The sequence below is a fragment of the Sander vitreus genome, chromosome 6, assembly GCF_031162955.1.
Source record: "Sander vitreus isolate 19-12246 chromosome 6, sanVit1, whole genome shotgun sequence".
In the NCBI taxonomy this organism is placed as follows: domain Eukaryota; kingdom Metazoa; phylum Chordata; class Actinopteri; order Perciformes; family Percidae; genus Sander; species Sander vitreus.
The window spans coordinates 26,083,513-26,109,262 of NC_135860.1; the positions used below are offsets into that span (position 1 = coordinate 26,083,513).

The 25,750-nt window shown below is 39.9% G+C and overlaps 1 protein-coding gene across 2 annotated transcripts in view; it reads left to right on the forward strand.

Annotated features, from left to right (window-relative positions):
- grik2 (glutamate receptor, ionotropic, kainate 2) overlaps positions 1–25,750 on the forward strand; it is a 283,934-nt gene that overhangs the window by 75,919 nt on the left and 182,265 nt on the right. Inside the window, exons 2-3 of one of the 2 annotated variants that reach the window (XM_078251928.1) lie at positions 5,793–5,960; positions 9,052–9,309. In XM_078251928.1, coding sequence (XP_078108054.1) covers positions 5,793–5,960; positions 9,052–9,309 — 426 coding nt within the window. Of the gene's footprint in view, positions 1–5,792; positions 5,961–9,051; positions 9,316–25,750 lie in introns of both variants that reach the window. The other variant, XM_078251929.1, reaches the window with a different exon arrangement.

Here is a 25,750-nt window from a genome sequence, read left to right on the forward strand (position 1 = left end):
TTTTCAAGAATAAATAGAGCATCTGCAAATGAGGCCCACTGTTTGAAAGAATCCCAGAAAGAGGTTGGGAATATCATTTCTAAAGGGGGGTTGGAAATAGAATCATTTAACATTTTAAAACTAATCCCAATCCTAACCCGAGACTAACTCTAATTAAGATTAGAACAAGCACAGTGTTCTCACATCGAAGGATTTTCTCTCTTTTCTTTCTGTCCTCAGCTTCATATCCATATCTCTGTGTCCATGCAGACAAGCGAGCAACTTTCTCATTAGACTTCATGTGTATTCATATTCAAGCTTAACTACTTAGACAGTCACCTCTCTAACACTGATTCACCTTCCTGCAGTGATTCATCTACACATTAACCAGATTCCTTTCAATGGAACTGCAGAGATTCTCAGCAGGAAAACACAAGGTTTCTCCTGTGTGAACAGAGCCATTCCAAACGCTCAGCTTTCCAATTATAGAACATCCCGCTTAACTGATGCTTATTAATTCCTTCAAACTCATTATGGCACGCAAAATAGGGCTTTCCCATGAGATGAATACTAATGAAACTAGAAACTTTTCGACAATGCCACTGCTGTCAGAGGTCTTTCTGTTTAGATGTTTACTTTAGGCTCCTGCACACAGACAAAAGAAAAAGCCCCTGGACAGTGTTGGGAAGGATACTTTCAAAACGTATTCCGTTACAGAGTACAGAATACATGCCCAAAAATGTCATTTGTAGCGTATTCCGTTACGTTACTCAATCTGAGTAACGTATTCTGAATACTTGGATTACTTCCACATTGAATTGCATTTTATAAGTAGGAATGCGGCCATCACATACAGCTTACTAAACAGGCCTATTCTGGTGTGTTCTTCTGTTCCAACTGGCTGAATGTGTACCTAAACAAGCAGATAGATTTTTGTATTTGTAGTCCCGAACTGCATGCTACAAAAATCTAACCGCAGTCTAAGCTACCATGAGCTAATTTTAGCTAAAGTTAGCTAACATGTCAAATGGGGCTAGTCTTTCAACGGCTCTGGGTCTAGTAAATCAGCATGTAGGAGAATGTAAAGTCGCACGTCAACTATAAAATAGCAAGGTGACCAGTAAAACTACAGCAGACGACTACCCTTGGCTAAAAATAACTTACTTTAAGATGCTTCTTCAGGTTGGAGGTGGAGTAATTTGGACGCTGAAAGGAAGTTGGTTGCTGGCAAGCAGAAGTTGCACTGCAGTGCACAGTTATATTTTGTTCTCTCTTCTCTTTCTTTAAAGTGAAATGCTGTTTGAATTTCCAAGATAGAAACGCATTCCTGCCCTGGCTCTGTTGTGAAGGTTCCGGCTCCATCTTTACCTCTATCAGTGATCACGCAAATAGCTATTTTTTTCGTTTTCATATTTAGGCTTCTGGGAAATGCATGGAGTTGCGAGAGTGAATAAATCCGTGAAACAGAGAAGTATCGTCATGTAATCCATTGATTTCAACAATGTAACTGTATTCTAAATACCAACTATTTAAATTGTAACTGTAACGGAATACAGTTACTCATAATTTGTATTCTGAATATGTAACGCCGGTACATGTATTGGAAAGAGAGATTTCTAAAAAGTCCACCGTTGAAATCATTGTAGGGAGCATTGATCAGAATCAGCCTGTCCTGTGGTAATCACTTGTGACAGGGGGGACCTGCAGTACTCGTGCAATGGTGTGTATGGATCATGTCTAGACTTAAAGAGGGTCCTACAGTAGAGTGCTTATAGTTGGAGTAAATAAAGCTCCCTCTGACTGACATTGAGCCAGCAGGGCCAGGCCATAGGGCTAACCCAAACAAAACACTTCAATCACTCTTTGTTGCTCTCCACTGCTCCTCAAGGGCTTGATTGATTGATTCGCTGGCCAATCAGAGAACATTGATCTCAGGACCCCCCTCCCCCTCCCTCCCAGCCCCAACTCACCGGGGCCTCCTCTCTGTCCATTCATCTGCTGGCTGTCAGAAGTATTCACTGGAGGATGCTCTTTTAAACGCACGTCAGCTTTACATTGCCTTATATTGTTATTGAATCCTCCCTGGATCTGGTTGATTTTGCTATCATGGGGCTCATGGTTCATTCATATACTGTATTGTGTCAGGATATTAAAAGCTTGCTTAGTTACGGTCTTGAGCATATGTGGTTTTCACCTGCATAGACAGTGTTGATTGTTGGAACTGTTCCAGGCTTGAATGGACATAAAACTCTCCTGACAGAGTGGCCAGGATAACTCAGTTGGTAGAGCAGGCACACATATTCAGAGGTTTATTCCTTGACGCAGAAGGGCCAGGGTTCGAGTCCGACCTGGGACAATTTCCTGCATGTCTTCCCCCCTCTCTCTCCCCCTTTCGTAGCTTTCTTATCCATCAAAGGTGGAAATGCCCAAAAAATAAAAATAAACTCTCCTGGTGGAAATCAGTACAAAAGTTAGCAACTGGATTGGAAAATGACTGTTTTTTTTTCTGATAAAAATTCAAAGTCAAATAAAAACCTGGGTACAACATGAAAACACAAGGAGGTTAGTCTAGTACAACTCTCAAGCATTTTGGTAATAATCATCTGATCGCTGAGCTTAACGTTTGAACCGGATTCACGTCAAAATCCCCACCTCTTTTACTTGTAGCCATAACCCAGTTAAATTGGAACACATATTTCACAAACATACTGCTGAAATCAGTGTGACTTCATCTTTCCACTATGTCCATTTAGGATACACGTCCATAAATCTGCTCAGAAATCCTGTTAAAATAGGCAGGTATTGATGTCTGTACATACAACGATCTAAATTTATTTCTAAAAATAACCTTTAAACATTCGTTAGAAATGCAGAAAGACTAATTGTAAAAATATAACTTTTTTAATTAAATGTTTTGACAGAAGTAATGTTCAGAATGTCACATCAACAAAGTTTCTCCGCTGACGCTCCTTCATCCATTCGTTGACAACAATGTTGTCAGACATTTAGAATATTAATCTGAGCCTGTCAGTGGCAAAAGGAGCACTTTTGTTAAGTTAAATACAAACTGGACAATTGCCCTATTGGTAGCTTGTTTCACCGCTGCCAACTGCAGCGATCTCGCTTAATACTGGACCAATGTGAAAGATTGTTGTTTTCAAAAAAACAGTAGTTACCCTTTAAATTATCCAGGAGACTGCCATGTTTGTATGTTGATGAACATGAGGATATCAGTAAAAGATCATTTTTAAAAGGCAAATTTGGAAGAAATTGTGGAATAAATACTTACAGAGTCAGCAACCCCTCCCACTTTACAACTCTACTGACATCTAATCCTCCCAAACGAATCCCAAATGAAATAGGAAATGAAGTTATCAGTTCTGACTTTAATAGTGCAACCAATCCAAGGTTGCTTACTGAAGCAACAACTGCATCTGACTTAAATATCATACTGGCATTATTGACCTGTAAACATCACTTACTTTAACCCAACATGATTTTCATTTAAGAGACGCACCACACAGAAACGTAGAGTGCTCATAAATGGCAATCAATGGATCGATAAGAGAGTGGTGCATCTTCCCAGGGGAACATCTTTGAGTTAACTGAAGAGGGAAAGTGTGCAGCAGTGCAGTGTGAATATTCCAAAAATAGAAGTAATAAGGACAAGTTTTCTCGTTACTTGTTATGTTCTTACTATTATTATTGATGTAGTGCTAATTAATTGTGTGGTAATAACTTTCACAGCTGTACTGAATTTTTTAGTAACAAGTTGTGTAAAATGCACTAGAGTTACCAGTAGGCTACCACTCGTCGTCGTTTTTCTTTTGGTGTCTTACTGGACAGGGACCAGGACAATGGCGGTTTGATATCAACATCACATGGTATGCAGTAAGTTTAGCTAACTTGTCTGTTAGGGACAAACAATTACAGGTTCAAAGGGCTTGAAACAGGTTTAATAATAGTGCTGCTGACGCCGATGCTATGCACCTGTCACCCAGTAGTAGTAGTATGTTCCCTGTGTACAGCAGTAGTAGTAGTATGTTCCCTGTGTACAGCAGTAGTAGTAGTATGTTAGGCGTTAACAGTTTTGCATGCACTATATCAGTGTCGCATTCTCATTAGGGGCTGATCCTAGAATTACCCCTGCAACTTCATCTCAGCGTAAATACTGGTATGTAATTACCTGTTGTGTTTTGTTACCTGGCTTGCTAACCACTGGTCACTCTATATTCAGCTGGGGTTTTACGGAGTAGGAGAGTCAATTTTAGTACTCCAAAGCTGTTTTAAATGTTGTCTTTTTCGGCGTCTTGCTTACGTTTAGCTACATTTAGGAATCACCTGGGTTTTAAATAGCTCGCTAGTGCCGCACAAGAGCAGTGGAGCCTCTCTCTCTCTCTTTCTCTCTCTCTCTCTCTCTCTCTCTCTCTCTCTCTCTCTCTCTCTAAAATGCGCATAAAAACAGGTGGTTAGAAACGCACTGTGAATTTCCAGAGGTCTAGATGCTAAGCTAGGTGTTGATGGTCAGAAGAAACCTATTAATCCACAATGTCTCCTTTTTTTTAACATGCATTAAATACAGAAGATACATGATGTGTCTGTGGCAAGGAGTAGATGGAAATGGGCTGGTACACTAAACTAAGAGACTAATTAATTAGTAATTGGAAGCAGGTGTGCAGGTAGTTGTGGGGATACATTGACTGGAACAGGAGGAAAAACACTGAATGCAGGACAGGATTTGTTGATGTGCGACTGTTAGAGCTGGTTATTGGTACTCGATACCTTATTGACGGAAATAACCCAGTACAAAGTAGTATTGAAAACTTCTTCAGTCAAACAATACCAACATTCAATATTTTTTGTACCCAGATCTAGAATAAAATGACTATTTGTATGTTTTTTCTCGCAGCCAATCTTTTTTGTACTACAAGTTTTCTGAAATGTATGTTTAAATTAGCAAATGGGGCATTATCTTATTAAATATGTGCTCATTTGCATACATTTCCTGACCATAAATCTAAACATTTGATGAAGCCAGTTTCAACATTCTTGTCTCATTTTGTTGACAATTAGAGTCAAGGTTTTTACAGATTTTGGACCAACCATTTTGGATCAACTATTTTCGCTACGTTTTTAGGTATGTTGTTACATAATCAGGTCATGAATGATGTATGAACACACCCCTCCGTAAAAAGCTTCAAAATATAGATAGGAATGAAACTGCAAAGTTTGGTGTATGTAAGTGCTAATGAAGTGGAGATTTCTGACTCAGAGTATGAGAAACACTCATTTGTAGTAAACGGCCTTTAAAGGTTAAAGCTGGATTTTAAAATTCATACATTTTGAAGACACCACAGGTGAATAGGGTAAAACATATCGGCATCACTTCAACGGTTCTTGTATAGGTACTGGTATCTTCTTTTTGTAATACCCAATGATCCTGAGAAAGACCGGTGTGCAGTTGATACGTCTCGTTCTTGTTTTAATCCTCTAGCAACTATAGTTAAAGCTTTTTAACGTGTTGCACTGTAAAGATGCAAAAGGCCTTGGCTTCCCTTTTTTGTGGACAGCAATAAGGGAGTGTGTATATTTGGGGGAAGAAATCCTTTAATCTTCTGTCAAACTAATTATAAAATGTGTAAGCCAATTTCTTCTGAATAAGCCAGGTTACTGATTGAGATGCTTCTTACTACTCTTATTTTTAGTGTTGGCTTCATTTAATCATGACTACTGGCTATTGTTAAGCATCTTTTCCAATTAAAACAAGTCAACCTTGATAAATCACTAATCACTTGTGTCTCTTTCTTTGACAGGGGGAATATTTGAGTCCATTGAAAGCGGCCCGTCAGGTGCTGAGGAACTAGCCTTTAAATTTGCTTTAAACACAATCAACAGGAACAGAACCCTACTGCCAAACACCACGCTCACCTACGACATCCAAAGGATAAACATCTATGACAGCTTTGAAGCCTCCAGAAAAGGTATTTATGTGTTTGTGATTGGAAGATCTGCCTCCGGTGTTGGCATGCTCCCGGCTGCTGTGTATGTATAATATGTGCGAGTGAATGTGTGTGTGTGTGCCCCATATGCTACGCCATAGCTGCTTTGCATTGTAAATGTATTCCCCGTTCGAGGCTTACGAGCTGCAGTGGCTTAGATTGTGACAATTATAATCAGGCGAGGGAGAAATGGCTGAGCACTTCAAATGTAAACAGAGGGAATTGATTGGTTCCAGGTAATGACTCAGTGGCAGTAATTCAAAGACCTGTTTGGCCCCCAGAGACAGCCAATAAAGTGCTATAATCTATCAGTTTTGTGTGTGCATCAAGCTGACATTTCAAGTCTCTTATCAATTACGGGCTATTATATCCTGTCTCAGTGATTTAGCCAATTCCCTAATATCAAATAAGGTGATTAGAGGGCACAGTCGAACAAATACAAAGATGTGCAGTTGTTTGTATGTCCTCCGAATAATTTCATAAAACCAAGCTCAAATTGGTCACACCTTAAGCTTCAGCTTTGTATTGAGGAAAGGTAATGTAGTAGAGGTTGTGGAATCAATATCAGTAGATATATTCACAGTATATATACTATTTATAAATGTACATACACTACATGGCAAAAAATATTTTTTTAGCCACAAGAGCATTAGTGAGGTTGGCCACTAATATTGGCTTTAAAAAGTTTAATCTGTAACCTACAGTATGTTCCTGCTTTCTGTATTTCGAGTACAAGATAAGGCTGGTGTTATTCTATTGTTTCATGAGTGTCAACAAAACAATTTTGGCTCAAAAATATTGAGTTTCAATTAAAATAAATAAATGTTTGCAAACATTCCTCAAGCAGGAGAAAATAATGCATTTGTTGGGGACTATTTTCGGTTGCGGATTATTTCACATTTAGAGCTGTTATGGCACAGGTACACGGGTAATACTAATAAGATGTTTTGTTGTTAGGTCTAGAGGTTTTAATTACCACAAAGGGCATTTTAACACTGTAGATTCGCCGGGGGTGCAATACTGTTGCATTTTTTTATGTGGTTCGATTAGCATTCGCACTGCACTTTGTCAGGCTCATCAAACTGTCGCACAGTGAAAACGGTTGAGTGAAACACGCTGACACTTCCTGCTCTCAGAAATAAGGGACACTAAATGCATGTCTTGTCTTGGGTTTATCGGTCTTGCTTTAGTGTTCCTAATATTTTAGAAGGAGGTGAACAACATGAGCAGCTGACAAGACAGTGAGTGAAGAAGAGGGCGTGCCATGATGAGAGAGATTATGATGTGTTGTCAGACTGACGACGGGCAATGTATTGTCAGCATAAATTATGGATTTGAAAGTTATCATTAAATCATATATAAGTCTGTACATTGTGTGCAAGGTTGAATTAATTTGAATTGCAGGCTAGTAAATGAACAGTTTTTTGATTAACTTCCTATATTTGGGTCAAATCACATTCTCACTTAAAGTGAACCTAACTCGAGTTCAAAGGGAAGCAAACTGAGACCCCCGTTTTCAAGTGGACCAGAGTTTGAATGAGCTTTCACAAAACCCCAAAACCAACCGGACTATCCGACGAAACAATTCAGGGTTCGGTTAAAACTGACCAAACTGCTCAGGTGTGAAAGCAGCCCAAGCCTTATGTACCTATGTACCAGCTACCAGGCCATCACATAAACTAAATGCCTTAATTGTCAACAACAAGAAAGGGTGCAGGCCTTACCTAAAACCCAGTGAGCTCTTAGTTACTTGTCCCCTGCAGCTTTGACACGTTCGACTGGGTGTGTGGGTCAGCCCCATGCTCTTCTTGTGTCACCTACTATACAGTGAGCGTGGTTGATTTCCAGTAATTTAGGTTAAAGTGGAACTATGCAGTTTTAGCTTAATTTACCTTAACTGAACAGCTTCGGAGTCATTGGAATGGTTATATGACTTTTTTCAAGTTGAATGGTGGTCGTCTCGCTCCCCCCTAGCGCCTGTGAGCGGAAAAACCATCCTTGCATTTTTCGGCCGCTGAGGGAGTTTTTCACACTATTGTCATGGCTGAGCTGGCAAAAAAGAAGCACAAAGCTAGGAAAGCATTGTCGGAAGAACAGAGAAAGAGGAAACAGCAGACTGACCGAGTGAGGAGTCAGACACAAGTAAACATAGGAGCTGACAAATATCTATTCCGAAGCTGTAGTGGGAGCTCTATAGAGAAACCTGCGAACAAAAAGCGAGAAAACAGTGAAGAAATGGCCAAAACTGCATAGCGACCCTTTAACAAAAAACACAGACAGAAACTAAATGAAAATACTTCAGGGATGAGGGTCGTGATTCATTGTCTATCGTGATTTTAACAAAAGGGGCTAGTCTGACAAAACGCTCCAGGGTTCGGTTAAAACAGACCGAACTGCTGAGGTGTGAAAGCAGCCTAAGCTATTAGCAGCTTGCCACTATCCTCTGTTCTTCCTTTAATCTTGGCCTCCTTTTGTGTCTTTGCCAGACTAGTCTCGCATTGCCAGACCTATCTCCACAGCGCTTCGGAGGAGGGTCTGGCTAGTCCACACAGCATCCCGGGATGAGAGAAAAATGTGCTCTGGCTTATTGGCATTTCTTTAAACCAATATCAATCGTCTTGGGCGGTGCTAAGCGCCAGACGGAGCAAGTGCCTCTGCAAAATAGCCTCGGGAAGGATCTTGTTTTGGTGGAACGTGTACGTTCAAATGTAGTTTTAGTCGTACAACAGAAAACTCAGATTAGACAAGTTGTCTAGCTAGCTGTCTGGATTTACCCTGCAGAGATCTGAGGAGCAGTTAACCATAGTCCTCAGAAATCAACCAGAGTTTAAAATGCCAACACAGAGAAAGTTGAAGGTGAGGGACATCTTGCGGAACCTCTGGCGGTATCGGAACAATCCCGTAAATAAAATGTCGTCGATATAGACTATTGTCAGACTAGCTCATATTAGTTAAGCACACCTTCTCAACAAATGGGAACCAATCAACAGAAAAAAAGACTTAGTATTTTGGGGATGCATATGCTGCATCACAGTAGTAGGAAGCTAACTAGTCAAATATTCCCCCTCTCTAGCCTGTGACCAGCTTTCTCTGGGGGTGGCGGCCATCTTCGGTCCCTCTCACAGTTCCTCGGCCAATGCGGTCCAGTCCATTTGCAACGCCCTGGGGGTGCCACACATCCAGACCAAATGGAAGCACCAAGTATCGGACAACAGAGACATCTTCTACGTTAGCCTCTACCCAGACTTCTCTTCCCTCAGCCGGGCCATCCTGGACCTGGTCCACTTCTTCAAGTGGAAGACGGTCACTGTGGTTTATGATGACAGCACAGGTAAGAGCACTTCCTCTACTTTTACTACTGTTGTTTCATTCCATCTGTCTGCTCTGATGTTGTCTAGCAATTACCAGGAGATTGTCTAATGTTTAATCCTGAACAATTTTCATATATATATATATATATTTCATTTTTTCCTAAAATGTATTTTACAAAAATGTTTTTAGTGTTCTGCTAGTCTCGCATTGCCAGACCTACCACAGCATTCTGGGATAGGAGAAAAATATGCTCTGGTTTATTGGCATTTCTTTAAACCAATCACAATCGTCTTGGGCGGCACTCAGCAAATGACGCAATATCGGTGCCGCTGCAAAATAGCCTCAAATTTGTTTGGGTGGACCATGTGTACGTTCAAAGGTTGTTTTAGTCGTGCAACAGAAAACTCAGATTGGACAGATAGTCTAGCTAGCTGTCTGGATTTACCCTGCAGAGATCTGAGGAGCAGTTAACCATAGTCCTCATAAAATCCACCGGAGCTTAGAACGCCAACACAAAGAATTTTTTTTTTTTTTTCTCAAGATGAAAAATAAAAAGAAGTTTTATATACAAGGGAAACTATTTGGGAAAGAGAAGACTGAGAATTTTGCTCAGGTATAGCAGCGTATTTTACCATTTGTAGATGTTTCATCTTTATTGGAAGTCAGATAGCTTGTGAGGCTGCAGAAGACATGCTTGCCTTGTTACTCAGGGAAGCAGGCCTTGTTCAAACCATCCTATTATTGCAGTCCAGGTCAGCAGGCGACAAATACGCCAGCAGGCTGGGTACATGTACCATATGCCAGGGGTCAGGGTGTGTGCCAGCCTGAAGACAGGCTGCCAGGCCTCCCAGAGCTCCATCCAACAGACACACTGGGACCAGTTTGGCCTGTATCACAGCACTGCGTGTTTACTGTGTTTAGCATTAAGGTCAGCTAAACTCTGCTTTTTCATTTCATATGCTAGTTAGATTTGCTAGATTACAAACAAGCCAAATTATCAAGAAAATCTGCAAATAGAGATGCAGAATATTGCAGTTTATAAATTCATTCATCATATTTTCAATGGTATTATGTTATAATTGGAAAAGAGGTCTCCAGTCACAGGGCTAAGGCACATAGGCAGATTGACAGTGGTAGATAGTAACTTAATACATTTACTCAAGTGTTGTACTTCAATTTGAAATCCTTATTTTGATTACATTAAACATTCTCTAACACTTTTTAATTAATGGTACATGAATTATCATGTGTGTAGAATTTTGCATGTTTGTGTGTGTGTGTGTGTGTGTGTGTGTCCTTGCCCTGCAGGTCTTGTAGCCAGCTTTAGGGAGGAATTGATTGTCGCTGATCCCGCCACCTCTGTTAATTAAGTTGTAAAGTGGACATCGCTGGTTCACTATGGGGTTAATAGTGGCTTGATTTTCTGTCTCGGTGAAGGAAATGAGATCCTGGCTCGACCTGCAAACGGCTTTACCTTCTCATTGTCGCCATTTACACAGATGACCTGATAGCGAGGACAGATAGCATTGATGGTGGACACTGAGGGCAAACAGAAATCTGATTTGATTGCAGTTCTTAAAGAGGTTCAGGCAGGATTCTATTTCATTTAAATCGTTTTTGTCTCTTGTTTCAGTACGAGAGCCACATTGCCTGATGTACTGAGCAAAGTCAGTGCAGCAGAACATTTATATTATCATATAATTCTCATGGGTTCTCCCCCTGACCCCCCCACCTGCTGTTCTAAATCGTGTCTGCTTTTCGGGAATGGGATATATCACGGCGGTAGGAAACAACCTCTCTCTTTGTGCTGTTTCACCACCAAGCGGGAGCAAACAAGCAAATCAATAACCGTAATGGGACTCCTCTAACGGCTCAACTTTATAATGGCAAAACTGAGATGGCAGCAGTATGTGTTATAGCTCTCCCAGCCAGCCATAACATCCATACAACTACCTGGAACACTGCTGCTGCTGCTGCTGCTACTGCTGCTGCTGCAAAGTTTGATTAGGCCATAAGGGAGAACAGGCTTCTATACAACAGCGGAAAGAACTGCTTCTTTCTGCTGTTCACAGTATGGATACATACATCTGTCAGTTACCAAACAACACAGTCTATGCTTTCAGTTTCTGATTTTGGAAGGATTTGCTGATTTTCTTTGTCATAGATGAGAGTTAATAAAAACTCTTTGGGTTTTGGACTGTCGATGGAACAAAAAATAGTCAAGACATCCCTGTAGGCCATTGAAAAATGCATTTATTTACCATTTTAGAACATTTTATAGATTAAACGATTAAAGGCTTCATGCAGGGCAGGGCTGTATATTGAGGACATTCTTGAGTAGATCATGTCCTTTCTTTTAGGCAGATTTCAGTATTTTGACCCAATCTGGCTATTTATCAGATTTCAGCTAACTGAATAAATGAACAGTGAAGGTCGGCCACTTGGCTGATAAGGCCTGGCTCGCAGTTGGCGCACCAGTTCATCCCAAAGCTGTTGGGATTAATGTCCGGGCTCTGTGCAGGCTAGTCAAGTTCTTCTACACCAAACAGGGGAAAGCATTCCTATTTGGTGCTGGATTTGTGTGTGGGGACATTGTCATGTTGTAAGTAAAGTGTCAAACATAAACTGCTAACACAAAGTTGGAAGCCTTCTAAAATACCACTGCATGCTGCATTTCCCTTCATTGCAAATAAAGGACCTAGAACAAACCAAGAAAAACAACAAATACACAAATATGTGCCCACATACATTTGTCTATAAAGCATATGTTGACACGTTTTGTTTCAGATGTCTGGGCTTAAAGATCATTACCTTAATGGTATTACTTAATGGTTTTTGTTGTGACTCCCTATAATGTTTTTTCTTCTTCTTAACAGATTAATGAAATAGTATCTACTATAAACTATATTTTGGAATAACAATTCCTATACATATACAATACATTCGAATTTGGACATACATTACAATTTGGATAGTTTTAGTTCAATGACAGACAAAAGATAATCGTGCTAAAGATCTGTCCAATCTGAGTTTTCTGTTGCACGACTAAAACAACTTTTAAACCTACACGTTCTACCGAAACAAGTTCCTTCTCGAGGAAATTTTGCAGCGGCATTTTGTGTTTAGACGATTGTGATTGGTTTAAAGAAATGCCAATAAACCAGAGCACGTTTTTCTCCCATTCCAGAATGACGTGTGCACTAGCCAGACCCTCCTCTGCAGCGCTGTGGAGGAAGGTCTAGCAATGCGAGACAAAAAAATGATTAATCTCCTGTGTAGCATGAATGTGTTCAGTAAATGTAATGTTGGAATGTGTTGCAGGTATCAAATTCAAAATGAGTGAATATTTGCAAAAAAACTCTAAAGTTTATCAGTTTGAACATTAAATATCTTGTCTTTGTAGTGTATTCAATTGAATATAGGTTGAAAAGGATTTGCAAATCATTGTATTCTGTTTTTATTTACATTCTACACAACGTCTCAACTTCATCGGAATTGGGGTTTGTACTAATTATGCTTTGGTATTTATTTTGTACAAGTGGAATTTTTGCCCTGGTGGTTGTGCCAGTGGAACGATTGGAGGTCAACGTGATTTTTAGGAATGCTGCTGGCAGTGCAAAAACATCAGTCAAAAGCAAAAACAGCCTAGTCAACCCCTTCTTGTTTATAGTCTGGTTTCTATGGCAGCAGCATCCTGAGCCAATCACATCTCCATTCACTGTGACTCTGCTCACAGTCGTTTCTGCAGTATTTTACCCCTAGCTGTTTTTTAGCCTTGAACATGTCTTGTGAAACTCTGACAGTAAAATATATATAAAAAATAAATGTTTTGCCGCATGCTTTCCTCAATTCAGTTTCAATTAAGTCTCAATTAAATAACTTACGAAGTCCTGAATCAGTATCCCGCTTCTTTCTTGATGCGGTGGGGGCTGTGGTGCTTCAAGAAAGGTCAGCTTGACGGCATGTTCACTACAAGTAATATGGATGACTGCATGGTGTAATTTTAAAGTGGTCATTTGAGAGAGGCACGAAAATGATTAAGAGCTATGTCTGACAAGCTGAGTTGGTATTTACAGGGTGGGCATGTCTGATCTTTGTCAATCCTGGTGGGATGTTAAAGGAAATTAGAAGGCTAGGAGCAGTAACAGGGACAATAGTGAGTTTTAGTGGCAAAGGTAATTGTTACAATGCTAATGTTACCAGTAATAGTAGCAGTTGTACAAGGGTTTGTGTTAGTAGCATTAGTAGGTTTAGTAGTAGTAGTATTGCAGTAGTAGAAAAGGTATAATTACCAGAATAGCAGTAGTTGCAGTTGTTGCCTAGCACTAGTTCCGTCAGAGACACAATTAGGGCAAGAAATTGACCATTTATAGCAAATGGTTATATAGTTAGATTTGGGGGAAAAGGCTCTGCTGTTGAGGGAGGTGGATCTAATTAGTGACTGAAAACATAATTTTTTACATTATCCTGAATGTATCAAGACTTCATGGGGGATTGTGTTAATAGCAAACAAAATCACCAGCAAAAGGGAACACATCGTCATTCCTAAACGACATTATGGGTCGATTTCCAAAGAATCCCAAAACGACAAATAGGACAGTTCAATAACTGCCGCATGGTGGCGGAAGGCTCCCAAAACGACATATGCTACGTAACAGACACAGTTTTAAACACGCAGTAAACATTGTGAAACGGAAGGAGGCAACAAAAATACTTATGGTTAGCATCAGGGATTGGCTTTAAATGAGTCAGGTAAAATTACCAAAATTACCGTCGCGCACTAAGGTCCGTAAAACTCAGTAAATTTCAAAATGACAGTTGACTTTTGGTTTCACATGGAAAACAAAACCCCAGTCTCCTGAGTGAATGTGTTTGTTTGAACCATCCCACCCCAACGTGGCACTCTTATACTTTGGCAATTACTACAGCCACTTGAGTTCACTGCCTAACAAGAAACGTAATTGATGCTCATTATCAGCTGCTTGCATAATCGACCCAAATGGTCGTTTTCTGGGTGAGGACTGGTTGAACAAGGAGATGCTTGATAAACTAGAAATAGACATAAATCTGGGAAAATTAGGAATAAAAGCCTGTCTCTAAAATAAACCTGTTTTAAAAAGGTCTGGTTCTCTTCTTAGTTGAGGTTTATAAATAATTTACAATATACTGTATCTACAGCATATATAGCCATGTGAGTGTGCCTGTCTTTTTAAAGAGAGTATATATATATATATATATATATACTACCACTGACAGTCCATTCCTTCCCTTGTACTTCAGAGTGTCCCAGGACCCCTCCAGTAATCTGTTTCAATTTGGTATGTGTGTGTGTGTGTGTGTGTGTGTGTGTGTGTGTGTGTGTGTGTGTGTGTGTGTGTGTGTGTCTCCACACCAGCAGTCCCAGTCCCATCATACGCTCGGCTACCACTCAACAGCCTGTTTAAAGAAGGGCTCACTGACTCTTCACAACTCACCATGCTAATCCCACTTTTGCTGTGCTGGAATGCTAATGGCAGCTGCAATGTTTTTATGTGCGGTGTCCCTATATTATTGTCTTGTGTGTTGGTCATTTTGAGAGCATGGAAAATTGGACAGTATTGTCAAATGAGCCTATCTTTCAGCTATTTCTAATTAGAAATGTATTTGGTCAGTAACAAAATCCATGACACATGCACCAGTATGAAATCAACGGGCATACAAATCTACCTCAATGAGTGACCAAAGTATTGTAAGAACATTGACTGATTTTTGACAGAAACATTAATAATTCAGTAAGTCCCACAACTGGCAGGATGAAGCAAGCTAAATATCCAAGAGGTCCAAAGGAAACTTCAAGAGAAGACGTCGCTTTGGAGGAAAATTGCAAAGACAAATAAAATCTCCTCCAAGGCTTTCTTTTCAAGCTTCTTTGTAAATAGGGAGGCACAGCCCCCTTTATGTCAACCAAAGTTAAGGGTGGGAGAATCTAGTGTATTATTACATGGTACAAAGCTATAAAGAAAAAATGACCAAATTGATATTTCAACCAACTTTTATTGAGGGCCTTTGCAATAGCAAAAGTCTAGCAATGCCCCTTCTGTGCATTGCATCAGATTCCAAGCAGTGTTTTGTCTAATCTTACCTTTAAATTTATCAGTCCAGACCCAACGTTGAAGTGGTTTGAGCTGCTTTTTGTGTTCGCTTTCAAACTATATCAATACTTCTGTCTTTAAAAGGCAACATGGGCATAATAACTTCTGACTATATTTTTTTTATTTGAACAACAAGATCCCATTTGAGGTGAACCTCATAGAAATTACCAGATAAAAGTTGCAAAGTAAGAGTGCAAAGTAATGAATGAATTGTCTAATACCATCTGAAATGAATAAAACACGGAGAGAGATTGTCGCGCCACGTAATTCATTTTCAATGACGAGCGGGCTGGTTGGGGGGGGCGACGTGACAAGCAGGCGCAATCCCATGAAACTACCGCGTTTGTGCTCGACACACGCACACGCTGCCCACTGCAAAAGTTGAATTGTGTTGAACTTCTCCCCACGCGAGTGACACAGCGCAAATCAATGAACGAGAGACTGATTCTTGCTTGTTTGTGAGTTCCCTAAAATATAAAAAAAATGTTTTCTAAACAGTTATCAGAACATGGACAGCGGGGCTTTTGCTTGTCAGAGCATCGGCACAAGACTGGATTTATCAGGTATTTAATAATGACTATGCTAATTTAGCTAACTTTAGCTATCAACCATAACAGTCCATGGTTAGGAAAGACTCGGATTACCACCATTTGTTATAAATCGACCAGTGATTAGGGATATGTGAAACCACAGCTAATCTCATTCAGTTGTACGGCAGGGATATAGTAGTGCACAGAATCGCCATGGTTACCATACATTGATCACCTGGCCTTTAATCGGGGAGCGTTGTCCTTCACATGAGGAGCGTAGTGGACACCGTGGATCCATGCGACTACTCAGGCGAAGTGTTGCTCCCCGTGTGAAAACCCCTTAACACTACTCAATCCTCAGTTGACAAAGACATGTTTGTTATTGCCATTGCTGGTTTTGTGAATCCAGCTAAAGCATCTTCTCGTCTTCTTGTATCAGCTGAAGATGATCTCCAAGTCTTTTATTTGAACTGAAGATTACATATTTTTTCTGCAGGTTAAGAAAAATTCATGACACTCATGAAACCCTTTAATGTTATTTTATCTGTAGTCATAATAACATACATGTAACTAAATGTTACTGTACCTTCATGAATGTGTGAAACTACGAAACAACCCACATTCATTAATCCACTTTAGAGTGGTATCTGGCGTGGTGTGTGTCTTCACACCTCGTCAGCACTCGATGCAGATGTTGTTTTCATTAGTGCACTGTCACCATCAACACCAAAAGGCAGCTAAAAGGAAAACTGAAGACAGATATAAGGACAATATTCTCCATTCAAACCTCTTCTCTTGGGGAATCAGACTTTTTAAGAAAAAGTTCACATTAACAGGATTTAAAAACAACAAAATGCTATTATGAAATAATCCATTACTTTTTTTTAAACTTAGCACAATCATTTGAAATGTTTCTTCATTCTATCCCTTTCCATCTTTCCATCAGCATTGTTTTTCATATTCATCAAAAAAGTCTTTGCCGAGTCAATTGTCTGATTGGCTGTTTCACTCATTCAGACCGAAGAAACAGGCAATCACATGACTGTCTCTGCCCCATTTGTTTAATTGACAGACAAAGGGCTCAATTTAAATGAACCCAGCGATGCTTATTGCAGCCAAACGCACCCTGACGTTTGCGTGCGTACCTTTGGCACCCCTGGAACAGATTGTACGTTATAGATGGCCGTGTTAGAGGTTGTGGCAATCATGGCAAGTCACATGCTTAAGTTGCAACCCTTTTTAAACACATCACAATGATCCGTACATAACCATTTGCACTTAAATACCACCATAATGCCAAATACAAAATTAAAGTATAATATAAAATAAGGTCTAGTCTTTCCATGTTGTATGTTACATTTGATTGAGTTACATGCAAAAATAATTGCTGACAAACTGGGAACGAAAAAGTCATCAACTTAATCTTGATATTGCAACATAATTATAAACCTGGTAATGATACACAAATAAGTTCAAATTTTTTTAAATAACACTTTTATTTCTAGTAAAATTTAACCCCAACAAATACTATCACATCATGTTGCTCATCGAGACTGTCCTCCCCCGAAAAACGACCCCATAGGTCGTTTGTACAAGCAGCAATTACGACCCATTTTTATATTTATTGTATAGGCGGCACCCGCTAGTGGTCGTAGTAATTATGACAGGAGCAAAGTCATGTAAAGTGGTATTTAGACCCAGAACGTCCGTTGAGGGTGAGTGGGAGGGGTGTTGGATGGGTCAAACAAACAGACTTTCACCAAGGAGACTGCTGTTGGTGTAAAGTTTGAAATCATTTTCAATATAAAATACAACAATTTTTTTTAACTTTACTTAACAAACGGACCTATGTCATATTCTGCATTATGTTCGCAATTACGTCATGTAGGTATGTCACGGAATGAATGAACGTAACAAATGTACTACTTTTAACACAAATCACAGTCTTTTTCTAAACTGAACTAAGTAGTTCTTGTGCGTGACCGTTGCGGTTAGATATGAGGAGGGAAAATGCTTGCATGGGTCATATTTCCTCCTATTTCCTACGACGCGAATTTATGAAAAGGGTAGGAATAAACAACATACTGTATGTGATCGTATGGTTTGGAGGAGTTGTTCATCACAGCCACATGTCTATTTGTATTGTAATCAAAAACACAAAAGCACTTCAGGATGTTACTGTTATTTTTGATTTGTATGATGATTTTTTTTTTTTTGTCTTATTTATGCATTTATTGAATGTTCTACAGTAAGTAATTTCCAAGTGAACCTCTCAGTAAATGTATCACATAGTAATTTTAAAGTATTTTGAAAGAAGACCGCTGAAATGCGCTGAAATTTCAGATTCTGGAAATATTAGAGATTTCTTTGCTTAAACATGGGATGAACAGTTCAGTTTATTAAGTGTGTGAGAGAGGATGCATGAGCAGGAGAAAGACCCACTGAGAGTGCCTGCTGAGGGCCCAGTTTTTTGTGCTATACCCCTTTTCATATGCATTTGATTTGTCTTAGGACTACATATAATAACTAAAGGTATTTGCTCCCATTCCGAAATGAATTAGTTTGAACTCATTTTGTGGTAGAGGAAGAAGGTTTTATACCCACTGTACCATGTGGCAAGAGTAGAAAGGAAGTGTTAATTGCACAAAGATAGAGTGGTGGTTCAGGCAATAGACTCTTTTGCGCACAAATGATTTAGAGCAAGGAGAACTATGGTGAAGCTAATAACAAAGACAAATTTCACTGTTGTGACTGGCCCACATTTACACCCGGAGGTTTATTTATAGTGAGGGTACAGCAGCATGCATGTTCTGCCTCCACAATCCTACAAAGGCAAAAGTCAAAGGCTCTTAAAACTGCTAGAACCTTTGACTGCAGGCCTGCTTTAATCTTTCTCCAACATGTTACATGCATTTAATTGAACATAAATAAGCCATCCGAGGGTAACATTAACCTTGACCCCCGGGAGTCTGCAGCTCAGGGACTGATCAGCCATTACTCCCATCATGCAGCGCTGCGGATCAGCCATCTGTGGGAATCACTTTAACGTCTATGCGACCTATGATGATTGAGCAGCCCAGTAAAAGGAACTCTTCTTCCTTGTCGCACGGCACTCGGAAGGGGAGTTGGGAAGGGAACGCTTGAGGGGCCGTTTCCTTACAAGGATATTTATCACAGGCAGGCCGATCTGTTTTACGCTCAGGAGACTCCCAGACGGCCCCCTAATAAACGCTTAGAGGAGATGAAATATTCATGCAGAGTTAAATATGGATCCTAGAGCAGTCGCTGCACATTAAACACCGTCGATGCTGATCAGCGCCGACACCCCTCTTTTCTCCCACTACAGTATTTTTCCCCACCAGATTTCCCATCGGCTGGGCCTGCAGATTCTAGAAAGGTACATGTAGAAAAGTAAAGATCAGCCATGCAGAATGGAAGGAGAGACGTCTTAGGAACGAGAGGCAGAGCTAGAAAACTCTGACATGTGTTTATGATGAGCGAGTGCAGCAGTCAGATGTGTCGGGTTGCTTTTATCGATGTTAACTAACTAACCATAAAACAGCGATTGCTGCTCCAGCAGCTGAAGCTGTATTTCTCCTAAGACAGCTCACGCAACATCAAACGCTCGTATGAGATTAGACTCAAATCAAATATAACACACAAACACACACTTTTGCTCTCTCACACTCTTGTATACATGCAAATTGAGCCAGGTGATTTCTTGGTATGGGAGCCTTACAGTGCAAAACAAAAATGTAATGTTTGACATTGTCAAAGTGGCCGGTAAAATAATTGGCACGCAGCAGCTTTCTTTGGCAGATATCTATGAAGGCACGGTTCATCTTCGGCAGCTCTGACCCCCCTCTCTAGGAGGAATTTGTTTGTCATATCACTTCTGGGCGGAGATACAGGTTCCCCAGGGTAAAAAAACAAATCGGTTAGAATTTTCCTTTGTTCCAAGTGCAATAAAAAGGCTTAATTCACACTGCACCTTGACTGAACTTTATCATGGCTTCCATTCGCATGGTTTAATACTTTTAAAGAACAGATGCACCTTTTTTTTATTGGTTGTTCTCTGTAACTGTTGTGTGTTCATGTCCTCTTCAGGGGTGGGGCTAGAACTATCCAAAGTTTTGATACCATGGAAACATCACTGGAATTGTTTATTTTAAAAGATGCAGAATGAGCCTATAGGAAATGTGTATTGTATTCGGATAAACAATTTTTATTTTTTTAATGAAAACTAGTGAAATTAATAATGTGTGTTGATGTGTTTTATTTAGCAGAATTACATTTGGTTCTATCCTATCCAATATTTGCTATATTTCTAAGCAGATTTTCAGATTTTTTTTGTTGCTGTATTCTGATTAAATACATAATCAGTCAGGAACCTTCATGTTGTAGGGCTCAAGTACAAGTGAGTTGTTGTGTTGAAGTCTAAACTGAGTTGCACGTCTTTTTTGATCATTTTGACTGTAGTCATCAATCAAAATATGTAGAGTGATCAAATTTACAGCAAAAAGTAAATGGTCATGTGACCATGGCAGGTGACAACATTTATGTCATGCTAACCATTGTTGACCCTTGTGGCAACACAAATATGGGAGGTATAAATGTGCCTTGTGTTTGTCTTTAACTCCAGGTAGCCAGGGTGATATTTCTACATCATACCAAGAGCATTTCCACTGTCCTGAGCTTATTTTTTGTTTAACAATTTTTATTCATGATAAAAGCTTTTTCCCCACAACATTAACTGGTTGTATTTGACTACCGTGTTGATAGCCAATAACCAACGTTTTCACATGAAAAAGAGGTGAAATTATGTCCAGTTGTCACATCTGCAGACATCTCCCTTATCGGATCATACTTATTCAGTGGCGTCAGCAGCCGTAATCCTGTATGCACTGTGCGTACATTTTTTTCTGTAAGACATGCAACGCATCTAATGATAACAATGCATAAATGCGCACAAGACCAGCAGCCGACATCAGCTCTGTTCTGCTCTATGCTCTGTTCACAGTAATCATGTTCTCATTAATTATTAGGGCTGTCGAACGATTAATTTTTTTTATCGCGATTAATCGCTGAATTTCTATAGTTAATCGTGATTAATCTTATGTTTTATCACGTGATTCAAATTCTATTATTTTGCATTTCAGAACTGTTTTTAAGTACATATTAACAATGGAAAGCAATTCTTACCAGTGTATCTTGGTTGAGAATCAAATGAATGCAAGGAAAGTTACTACTAGATTTGTATTTGTTTATTATTTATTTACTGTAAACAAAAGAAAAATGTGTGAATCTAGTCACACATTTGAATCTAGAGTCAATATAGTGTGCAGTAACGCCTAAATAATTTTGATTACTCACTGACGTCCAGTGATCACCTTGCATCACTTTGCAGCAGTTCCAGTTGGGCTGCTTTCTCCACAGGCTGTGTATGCGTGAAACTACTGTCCCCCTCGACGGCAATGTATGAGACGGGTCAGAACATGCCAAACGTAGTACGTCTTTAAGACCCGAGTCTTCTACGATGCTGACAGGTCTGCAGTTAGTTGCTACCCATTTTGCAAGAGCGGTAGTCATTTTTTGGGATTTGGTTTCATCTGCAGGTCGGCAAGTAGCACTCTCCAAAATAGTGCTTTGCCTGAGCCCGCTAGCATCAACCTGAGTCACATTAACTGCACTACTATGCTTAGCTCGTAGGTGGTAGCTCCAGCTTGACGTGCTTCGTGATATTTTAATTCGGCTTTACACAATGTGTATATGGCTTTCGACCTGTCCGGGAGTTTTGGAAAATAAAATGCTATTCAGAATTTCGTTGCTGCTGTCTTTCTCCATCATGCCTGCAGCCTGCAGCAGCAGGATGTGTTGTTACGAGGAAGTATGGCAAAGTGCGGCAAAGGGTCAAAATAGTAGCCTGTTAGGCACGAGTGAAGTGAAAATAAATTAATAAATGGCAGCATGCGATTAATGCGATAAACAAAAATGTACGCGTTATGCTCGGCCCTTAATCACATCGCGATAATGCGTTAATGCTGAAAGCCCTATTAATTATACCTTATTTCACCAACAACCCATCAACTATTAAACAGAATGTTCATCTTTATAACTCGATCTGTAGATAAACTGGTTGCTGAACACTGAGTATCGCTAAACAAACGGTCGGAGCTATAGCATGTTTGTTACGGAACGGCACTGGAGGTTGGACCCAAAAGCAGAGGTGACACAGGAGTAAGCTCGAGGATTCACTTTAATGAAAATCCAAACAAACAAAAGAAGTCCTGTAACAGCAGGCGAAATACAAAAACAGGAACAGGCAGAATCCCAAAAAACAGGAACAGGCAAAAACAAAGAAACAGTGGCAAGCAAGCCACTGACAGAGGCGAGCGAGATACACGAAAGAGAAACAATGATCTGATACAGACAAAAGATTACACAGAGATTAAATACACAAGTAAACAAGGGTTAACAAGAGGCAGGTGACACAAGGGCTAGGGAACAGGTGAAAAACATCAGAGCGGCGCAAACAATCACAAAGGCGGGAAAACCAAAAGACAGGAAGTAAAACAAGACAAGACAAAACAGAAAAACAGACTACCAAAATAAAACAGGAAACATACACAACCATAACAATGTTGTTTGAATCATGTGTGTTTATATGGACATGAATATTGAGGTTATGAAGCTTATCCTTTTTTAATCATATTCGGGATATAATGTTTACATGCAGGGTGCGATTTGTGAAAAAAGCAGGGGGGGGGGTTTGATCATGTACAAAAAAACAAAACATGCAAGAATTAAATCCTCCTTCCAATACCATGGATATAGAGCCACTCGGCCAGCCATGCCAAAACACTTTTTGGCAAGTTTTATGAACTTCAATGTTCAATGGTAAATAATCTCAAAATGAAATAGCACAACGTGGTGTCACCATAAAACACTTCGCTTTCAAGCAGGAAAGCAGAGTTCACTTTGGAAAACAAAATACTTTCACCCAGGAAATGCTCGTTCACTCCTCTGGAGTGTTTTAATCCAAATTTTTCCTAAACTTCACTAGTTGTTTTTGGTACCTAAACTGTCCTTAACTGTCATCGCTGCATGACGCTCACTTTTTCTGGCTAAACTCCACCACCATGGCCCCTGAAGGGACCGTCATCTGGCGGTGTCTGTAGCCGACTCACAGTCACCTGTTGGTGGCTAAACAACTGCTGCTGGTAGCCGGCTAGCGAGCTCTGTAGCCGCTAAATACAACCAGCAACTGCTGCTCTGATTTTACTGTTCTATCGCACTATAGACTGTTCATGTTACAGTGCTTTACTTAGTTTAAAATACTTCTATTTTAGGTATATAATTAATATATGGTCTATGCTATTGGTGAAGTAGCATTGATCACTTTGAGGGGGGAATACATTCTCCACTAAGACATATTGTCAAACAAACATTATGTAATATATTTTCTATATTAGTTTTTCCATATTAATAATATTAAGAAATTAATCTGTTGGTATCAAGTGGCTCCCCCTACACTTCCATCTAATGTTAGACCTACCTGTTGCCTTCTCTTGTCTTTCCTGATCTACCATCCTCTCACCTGAATTAAATGAACTCACTGTTAAATATAGCAGCCTAAATTCAGTTCTTATCAGCCTAGTGATGGCGTCAGATAAGACAACTATTATGCAGTAAGGTTGTGCTGCTGTTGAAATTACATTCACATTTTGGATTCTAAAAAGTACAAATATGGAGAGCCACTTAGCATAGACCTTTAAAGAGAGAGATGTGACCATGTAATTACAGCTTCCATGTCACCCAACAGATGTAACTATAGCCTGTATCTCCGGGTAGCACAGCTAACAGCTAATGGTAAAACAAAATCTATTAATGAGTCCATGGTAAACCAGAGTTATTGCATAAGTTATGTTTCCCAGCTTCTTGTCATTTATTGTGAATGCTACCTTATATTTACCAGTTATTTTACATTAATAAAATTAAGATATGTCATGCATGGGATTGGTACCATAGGGTTTAACCAAAATCTAAATGTAGCTATCAGCAACATTGGTTTGCATTAAGCTAGCCGTAAACCCCACTTTAGCTGCTAGTGTTAGCAAACAATAGCTAGTCTGACAACAGTCTGTTAACATGAATATTTGCAAGCCTCCAAGTTTGGTAGTAAATCTATGTATGATTCCATGGTGAACCCCCATTTGGCTGCTACATTCCCAGTATTAGCAAACGCTAGCTAGTCTGTTAACATGAATATTTGCAAGCCTCCAAGCACAGACGTCACACTTTAAATCCTACCTGTTGCCTTTCACCATCCACTTATTTAACTGCTGTCACATCCCTGGACATGCCATCTCCTTTTCCCTCTTTCTTTTTCTATTTTTAGCCCCCAACAACTCACTACTCATACGCTCTTACCAGCTTGCTCCCCGCCCCCCCTCTTCTATGTCAACATTCTATGATGGAATCTTATGAGACAGGGCGCCTAATCTAGCCTGTTAGTCCTCTAAAATGTTATATAATAACATTGAGGAAATGCAGAAATGATTTAGAAACGCACAACAGCAGCTACCCAAAAAATAATTTGAAAATACCCAAAAAATTATTTAAAATTTTTATTTTTTTTTACCATCGCTTTGGCACCCCCATGGTGCGCAGCCCCTATGCGCCGCATATAGCGCATACCCACTTTTTGCGCCATTGAGGCTCGCCGTCAGATGTCTGCTCTGAGCACATCCACCTCTCTCTCTGCCGCTTACAAAACGCTTCAGTAAATATTTTCATGATCTGGTCATTATGATATGATAAAAAGTACGCTAGGAGCACACATACACATTAAATATTATAAGAACAGCTGATTTCTGGCACAGTAAACTGCTTCAGCGGGCAGGCGGTTTTTGTGCGTACTATGAAATAGAATCCTGCCAGCACCACTGTACTTAGTCATTACTAAATGGATACACAGCTACACCACAACAATCAATTTTTACACACATATATAGACATATTTTTGCACAGCTAGTTCTCTGATAGCCATGGTTACTGGGAGCTCTGTGACACAACTTCAAACCTTTATAGTCTGCTGTGTCTATATTACACACAGTAGTGTTTCTGAGGCCAGCTGAGATGTTGTGAACCCCTAGCCGAGGAGTCACTTTGTCATGATACGGTTAAATGGAACACTGCCAGTGTCTCACAGGTCAACACACTGGGGATATCATCATCAGTGTGCGACAGAGTGTTTGATTTAATGAAAACCAGAGACAGGCTGCTGAAGCTCCGGCAGGCTGCAAGCTGGTTTCCCACAGTGCAGTGCACTCATCTGGAAGCAGGAAATAAACAAATAATGCCACAGGCCAAACAGCTGGGGACGGTGGGTTGTGAGCAGAGACACGGCACTGCTGCGCCGGTTTTGGCCAATGTGCCTGTTTGTAAATGCATGGACTGGTGCTGGACTAGTATTTACAATGGCATCTGATCCAGAATTCACATGTGATAAACAGTAGTTTGATTAATTACCTGTGATCACTTTTGAGTTTTTAAATTAGAGTCAGAGTAGAATGGCAATGACTCTGCACATTTGTTTTTCACTGGATAATAATCGGTTACATCTTCGACTTGAATTTCAGCAACTGCATCTTAAAATGATCTTATATTAGAATTTTCAAATTATAATGTGAATAAAAAAATGGGGTAACACTACATAATGGTATTTAAAGACACAAATATTGGTATTATTTTTCTTTCTAGAAATTCGTCCAGCACAGAAACCTTGCACACTGAGTCC